General features: G+C 47.2%; 1 protein-coding gene across 1 annotated transcript; it reads right to left on the bottom strand.

Moving 5' to 3' along the window:
• Positions 1–2969: 2969 nt before the first annotated feature.
• Positions 2970–6650, bottom strand: LOC129343730 (uncharacterized). The gene is made up of 3 exons (XM_055000108.1): positions 6520–6650; positions 4704–4851; positions 2970–3658 (listed from the first exon to the last, which is right to left on the bottom strand). The coding sequence occupies exons 1-3, from the start codon at positions 6560–6562 to the stop codon at positions 3148–3150; spliced, it is 702 nt and encodes a 233-aa protein (XP_054856083.1). The 5' UTR covers positions 6563–6650; the 3' UTR covers positions 2970–3147.
• Positions 6651–7925: the final 1275 nt, after the last annotated feature.

The following is a 7925-nucleotide window of genomic DNA, read 5'->3' on the forward strand; positions in this document are numbered from 1 at the left end:
TTTTGATGGGAAATGTAGGCAGCTTGGCGGAATGTTGGACAAGTGACAGTTGAAAAGTCCATTGGACAGCGGTCAGAGAGCCAAGCTGCAAGACCAGCATGCCTACATTTCCCATCACAACTTGAGGGAAGCTGACAAGTGTCCAACCTGTGTCAGGCGTCACTTGTGGTCTCGCTCTTAGTCCTGCGATGCTGCTGGGGCAAAGAGGGTGGATTTCTCTGAGTGGAAGGAGCCCTGAGGGGGATAGGTGATCCCTTCTGCCCCCTATCACTCATTAACAGAGGGCACCAGGCCCAGGTGCTTCTGGGAAAGGGGCATGTTTCCTCACCTTGCTCCTCAGGACATTGCCAAAGCGTACAAAACCATTGGAACAACAAGGAGGAGCAGCAGGAGATAACTGGAGGAACCCAAAATTCAGGTCACCAAGTTAAGAGACAGGACTGAAAGCAAACATCTTAAGAATGCAAGGACAACATTGCCAGATCAGAGCAAAGGTCTGCCTCGTTTCTGCCAGGGGCCTTAAGGACATCTTACAGCAGAGCATCCAGCAAATGCATCAGTTTAACTTTATTACATGACAGCAGTAAAGCTACTATCTACTTTTAAAAAGGCAAAGATTGCTGTGGTGGCTGGGGGAGGGCATTGATGGGCAAAAGGGGATAAAGTGGAGGATTCTGCCACACTCAGCCTCCGTTGCCACTGCGGAAGGAGAATGCAAAGGGGTGTCATCCCTGCACGGAAGCCTCAGCCTTAACGGTTCAGACTGTGACTGCCTCTGGACATGGAGGTTCCATTTTGGTATTTGGCATATCTGTTGACCTCTCCTCCGGAAATGTTTCCGTCGAAGCCATCTGAGCTGGTGGCTACCCCCAAATCACGTGGGAAGAAATTAAATCATTCTCTTTTAAGAGGATTTCCTTTGCCCTGGAATGTAAAGGGTTCAAGTTCATTGGGTGACCTGAGTTCTGGTTTTAGGCTTGAAAGTGTGCTTTCTCCATATCATGCCCATTTTATAATTTTATGTGCTCTCTTCACAGTAGGTAGGTATTCAGGTTGCCAGCCTCCAGGTAGTGGCTGGAAATCTCCCAGAATTACAACTGGTCTCCAGGCCACAAAGATCAGTTCACCTGGAGAAAATGGCTACTTTGGGGGGTGAACTCTATGGAATTATGCCATGCCAAGCTCCTTTCCCTCCCCAAAACCCGCTTTCTCCAGGTTTCACCCTTAAGATATCCAGGAATTTCCCAACTTGGAGCTGGCAACCCTAGGAGGTAGGTAGTTGTGGAGTTCTCCCCATGCAGGGAGTTTTCCAGGAGCTGTTCTTCAGTGATCCTCTTGCTGTGGATTTTTTGCATCATGCAAGTAATATGATTGACTAGACTGCAAAGGTGCTTTTCAGTTCATAGGATTCTAGGTAAGGTTATGAACTTCCAGGTAGGGTCTGGGGATCTCCCTGAAATGCAGCTGCTCTACAGAGATCAGGGCCGACTCCACACTTACCCGGCACAGCGCTAAGCAGGCGGAGTGAGAGCATCTTTCTGGCACGTTTTATGACGTCATCGCGCCACAAGAGCGGCATCATGGTGTGATGATGTCATAAATCGCGCCGGAAAGACGCTCTCACTCCGCCTGCTTTGCGCTGTGCCAGTAAGTGTGGATTCAGCCCAGTTTCCCAGGAGGAAACAGCAAGTTCAGAGGGTGGACTGTATGGCATCACACCTGATGAGCTCCCTCCACCTCCCCAAACCCTGCCCTGTGTTCGTCCCACCCCAAATTTCCAAGAATTTCCCAAGTTGGAGTTGACAACCCTATGAGTATAAGCAGTACCCCCCCCCCCAAAGTAGTACCAGTACTGAGAATGTTTTCTCCTCTCAGCTCACGTACTGATTAATGCCCAAGAGGTGCCAGGACTCCATAAAGAAGTGTCGGTACTCTGTAAAGAGGTGCCAGTACCCGGTACTGCTGCATACCCCCTGAAAAAACAGCACTGAGTAAAAATAGTTAAGTTTGAGCCTTTCAGTTTACTTAATTTTGTGATATCCTTTTGCAATCTGCTCTGGACATCAGCTCAGAAAAATGCCTTGGTAGGGATGGGGACTTAACGCTACACTTCTGGATACTGTCAGCTGATGTACATGTGCACCTCCTAGGGAATTTCCACACCGTCCTAGAGATTAGTTATGCTTTGTTTCAGATAGATTTTATCTCTGTGTACAGCTTTAAGTTACCATGCCCTTTTGTATCTGTTTCCTTGAATGTCCTAACAGGTGTACATTATTGTTCTGTGTTCAATGAATGTACACGTTGTTGTTTATACTGGATTTTCACTTGCGCTGTGTAACCCACCTTGAATCTCAGTGAGAAAGGCAGATTATACATAAATAATAATATTCCTAAATACTCATCTATCAACCCCAAGCTTGGCTGCTTGATTCTTGAGAAATTAGGATGGTGGGTTGTGAAGCTTTCTCTTGCCAGAGTTTCTCAAATACAACGGACAGCCCTCTGTTTGGGATGCTCTAGTTCTGGATTTCCTGCACTGAGCAATGGGGCTGAAATCGACGGCCCCTTCCAGGGCCACGAACGTGTGGGTTGCATCCAGCCTCTAAATTCCCTCTGCAAAGTGAGAGGGGTCTGCAAAAAGGAGGAAAGAATCGATGGAAAGATTCTAGTGGCTCCCTTAGCAAAGTGCTCAGACCCCTGGATAATCTCGGTTGCTTTTTTTCTCACCTTTTCCCAGCATTACAACACTCAATCGATTCCATCTTTATGGAACAAGGAATTACAGGTTATTCAGTGATACAGTTCTCAGTGGGTGGAGCATGGAGTATCAACGCTTGGGGATGGGTCAGTGCGGAAAACCCTTGCAGGATTGTTCATTTCTGTGTGTGTGAATGGAACTTCTAAGCAGCTCTCATGGCAGGATGATGAGAGTCATATAGACGGAATTCCCTCCCCCCCAGCACTCATTGTTGGGGGCATCTTTTTATTACATGATCTCAGGAAGGTTTACAGATGTGCTCTAACTCTCCCCCCTCCCCCCTTCAGGAATTGTAGAGACAACTGATCAAGCCCCCACGTCCTCGGCTGCTGACATAAAGAGGTTGGCTGGGTTCTCTTCTAGGAAAATATTGGAGAAATAAGGGATCATATGCCCCATTTCCTGAGTATGTTCAGAAGTGGGCCCACGTAAGGCTTGAGGAAGTTAGTAGCACTCTCCACGTCTTCTTTGAACCTCTCCTGCACCTTATCTGCCAAGGGCTGCAAGGCTACCCACAATTCTCGCAACTGGTTCTGAACGTTCTTGACGTAAGGGCCCACCTTCATTTCCAGCTCTTCTACTTGCAGTTTCAGTTTGTCCTTCTGGTTTTTGTTTAATTCCTCTATTTTGGTACGGAGAGCATCAGCGTATGTTCTCACCTGATCCACCACTGGTTTGGCAAAGGGGCTCACGACAGGTTCCAGCATCTCATAGACCTCTTCCATGACAGGCTTCAGCCTATCAGTGACTTTTGGAGAGCCGCAACCCCCCTGAAGGGCAATGGCTACTGGAATAAACTTAACCTGCTGAACGATTTCTTGGACCTCGCTTGGCAAGTCATCCACTAGCTTCCGAAGACGCTGGCTGATGTTTGAATAGGTCTCATCAGTGAAATCTCTGAAAAGGGGACAAGAAAAGGAGTTCAGGTTGGGGGAGGGGATCCAACTCTCCAAGGTTGTGCACCAGTGAGTTTAATGCTTAAAGATGAAGATATGAACCTCACCAGAAACAAATCCCGTTTTGCAAATAAATACAATGGGCTTTAGAAAGCAGGGGCTGGGGAGGACTGGCAAAGGGGGGGGGGTCCAGGGAGGGTTGGCACATGGAGGGGCAAGGGGGGTTTGGGAAGAGCTGAGAGGCAGGAGGGGTCTGGGGAGGATTGGCAGGTAGGGAGGGAATGGGGGTCTTGGGAGGGTAGAGAAGCAGGAGAGTGGCGTGGTGCGGCTCCGGTGGGGCTGAGAGGGCTCTTCTTTTAAGGTCTCAGAACATAAACTCAGTTTCTGTAATACGTCATTGACTAGTTTTTTCCAAGGACTCTGAAAACCATCTTGAACAAGTAGATGCAAGTAATTCTCCTCTGAGGAAAGAACTATTTTTAATCAAAAAATAAATGTTGCAATCCAGGCTTTGGTTTCTAGTGATGGTTCTGCAAATTCCAACCAAATAGCTGGACCAATGACACACTTCGGTAAGTTAGACACGGAGTGCAGGAAGGGAATTAAACAGGAATCATTTTCTCTTTTACCTTGGCGATTGTCAAAGGTACCCCTAAGAGCAATGCAGAAAGGTTCACTAGCATGAGAAGCCTCCCGAGTCTGCACTCTTGGTAAAGAACATTAGAAGAACTTTGCTACATCAGTCCAAGAGGCACCTAGTAAAGCCTTCTGTGAAGCAATCTCAGGAACCCGGAGGCATTCGGCAATCCACAGGGCAGAGGCTTTGAGATGAAAACGCTTCTGGTGCTGCTATGAGAGGGAAAGATGCGGGCAAAGGCCAACACACACGTTGCTAGTATTTTTCTAAAAAACACCAGAAGTTTAAAACCTCTTGTTGGAGGATTCTCTAATGCTGCACCCTCTCCCTCCCCCAGCCCTACAGATTCCTAGCCCCATATATATTTCCTGAGTGGAAGGGAGTCGGAGAAGAAGGCTGATTTGCTTACATTATCTCCTGCCCAAGATCCGATTCAGTGAACACGGCCACGAGCTTGTTAATGCCTCTTTCGAGGTCTCTGAAGTATTCCTCAATGTTCCGCTCTAATTGATCCAACTTAGAAACCGGTTCAGCACTGAGGACAGAATCGCAGGAGCCTGGAGGAGGAAAGGAAATTTGAGCATCCAGGAGGTGAGAGAGAGAGGCGGAAGATGGCTCCTTCCATTGGGCTTGAATCCCTCTTTTTTTTTCTTTGTGTCATAAAAAGGGCCACCTTTCTACAGGAGAAGGATTCGGCCTTATAGTTGTTAGAGATTATGGTATTTTTATATATTTAGTTTAGTAATTTAGCAGAGTAACATATAGCAATTTAGTCAGAAGCGTTTAAACCCTTACAAACATGCATTTATTAATCCTCAGACAAAATTCATAGAAAGATAGAACTTACAGTTTATTGTAGCAGATTTCTCCATAGCAATATCTTCTGGTAATAACAAGGGAAAGATCCTATCTAAAGAGTTACATTCTCTAGGCTAATACCACGGCCTGAAACTAGGCAGCGAGGTTGTAGGTGCAGGTTTGTGGACAAAGAGAAGGGCTCCATGAGGAGCATGGTGGCTTTACATCTTTTCTCAAGGAAGAGCATGAGGGAAGATGTGAAATCTCCCAAGAGGCACAGAGACAAGAGAGGAGGAATCAGTAGGCGTTCCCACCTTAGACCAGAGAGTGGCAGATTGCTAGATTTACACATTACATTCAAAGAGACATGCAGCGCCCCCCAGTGTCCAAGGCAGGCTGAGTCGCATATTCCAACAATAGTAAATAACAACATGAATCCCTGTTTACAGTGAAGGTTGCCGATCTCCAAGTGGGGCCACCCAGAATTAGAAGTGATCTCCAGGCGACAGAGACGAGTTCTCCTCGACTGAACAAAAGTCTACTTTGGGGACTGGACCTTATGGCGTCATATCCCTCCCATATCTGCTCCCCCCAGGCACAGTTCCCAAATCTCCAGGAATTTCCCAACACAGAGTTGGAAAGCCCACTTATAGCTCACATTACTTCTCTGCTAGAATTCAAGAGACTCATAATGATCTAGTCCCTTTCAGACCTTTGGTCCCTTAATCACAAGGACTGATTTCTGCCAAAAACTTCTCAAAAAAGCCTATGTGTATGTGCGTGTGCTCGGTTGCTCGCTCACTTGCTCATACACGCGCACACACACATACAAAGGAGTTTGCGGCTTTTTAACTTTACAAAAACCGTCTGTGAGGTAAGTTAGTCTGAGAAATAGACGGGGTCCCCTTTCTGCTACAATGCTCATAGAGTGACTTTAGCCACGTCAAAATTTCTCTATGCATGTTAGAGGGCTGCCTATTGGATAAAATGGCATCAACCTACCATCAAATGGTAGGAAGGATTCCATGTGTGCTGCCCAAAGTGCCTTGGAGCAAGGGTTTCCAATAAGCTTTTTAGGGAACATGTGAATGACTCCCTAATTTTGTCTCTTTTTAATTCATCAACATGCTTAGCTGACAAGTTCAGAGCGAGAGAGAATTTTTTAAAGACAAAGAGTTCTGTTGAAGTCTAATGTTTGCTAACTTTACCAGTATTATTGATCTAGAGAAAATAAATGCTGTGGACTGTTTTGAATCCTGCTCGAATCCTTGATGATCCAGGTTTGCAACTTCAGCCTCAGAAGGTTAGTCCCCACCCCACCCCGGCCCAAATTCTTGGTGTTTGTAACTCGTAACTCATCCCCAAAGCAACGGAGGGGGCTCCCTCTCAGAAACTCCCCCCATCCTGTTTGGTTTCCTCCCACTCACCTGTAAAGACGGCCAAGGCCAGCGTAATGGCAAAGAGCTTCATGGCAGCTCAGTCTTGAGATGCTGCTGGGCAAAGACGGTGGATTTCTCTGAGCGGAGGGAGCCCCAAGGGAGATAGCTGATCTCTTCTGCCCCGGTCACTCATTAACCGAGGGCCCCAGCCCCAGGGGCTTGTGGGAAAGGGACATGTTTCCTCACCCAGCTCCTCGGGACATTGCCAAAGCGTGCAAAAACATTGGAACAACAAGGAGGAGCAGCGGGAGATAACTGGAGGAACCCCAAATTCATGTCACCAAGGTAAGAGACAGGATTGAAAGTAAACACCCTAAGAATGCAAGGACAACATTGCCAGATCAGAGCAAAGGTCTGCCTCGTTTCTGCCAGGGGCCTTAAGGACATCTTACAGCAGAGCATCCAGCAAATGCATCAGTTTAACTTTATTACATGACAGCAGTAAAGCTACTATCTACTTTTAAAAAGGCAAAGATTGCTGTGGTGGCTGGGGGAGGGCACTGATGGGCAAAAGGGGATAAAGTGGAGGATTCTGCCACGCTCAGCCTCCGTTGCCACTGCAGAAGGAGAATGCAAAGGGGTTTCATCCCTGCACGGAAGCCTCAGCCTTAACGGTTCAGACTGTGACTGCCTCTGGACATGGAGGTTCCATTTTGGTATTCGGCATATCTGTTGACCTCTCCTCCGGAAATGTTTCCTTTGAAGCCATCTGAGCTGGTGGCTACCCCCAAATCACGTGGGAAGAAATTAAATCATTCTCTTTTAAGAGGATTTCCTTTGCCCTGGAATGTAAAGGGTTCATGTTCATTGGGTGATCTGAGTTCTGGTTTTAGGCTTGAATGTGTACTTTCTCCATATCGTGTCCAATTTTATAATTTTACGTGCCTATAAATTGTATCTCTCCAGGGTGGGTAGTTGTAAAGTCCTCCCATTCCAGAGGTTTTCCAGGAGCTGTTCCTCAGGGATCCCCTTGCTGTGGACTTTTTGCATCACGCAAGGAAGATGATTGATTGCAAAGATGCTTTCCAGTTCATAGGATCCTAGGTAGGGTTACCAACTTCCAGGTAGGGCCTGGGGATCTCCCAGAAATGCAACGGTTCTACAGAGATCAGTTTCCCAGGAGGAAACAGCGAGTTCAGAGGGTGGACTGTACGGCATCACACACCTAGGCCGTCGTCACACGGGCATCTCTTCCGTTAAATTTACAGCATATAGCGTCCTACCTGTTATCGGCACAGTAACGTTTCTTTGAGTCACCTAGCGGCTCTTTGCGCCACCAGCTGTCCACACCGAAGCACTCTGTTCTGTTCTCTCTAACTGCGCAGAAGCAGCTCCTCCCCCCCCCTTTTTTATTATTCTGGCGTTTAATTCCGCTATAACGGAATAACAGCATA

This window comes from Eublepharis macularius, chromosome 15 (assembly GCF_028583425.1).
Source record: "Eublepharis macularius isolate TG4126 chromosome 15, MPM_Emac_v1.0, whole genome shotgun sequence".
Classification (NCBI taxonomy): Eukaryota; Metazoa; Chordata; class Lepidosauria; order Squamata; family Eublepharidae; genus Eublepharis; species Eublepharis macularius.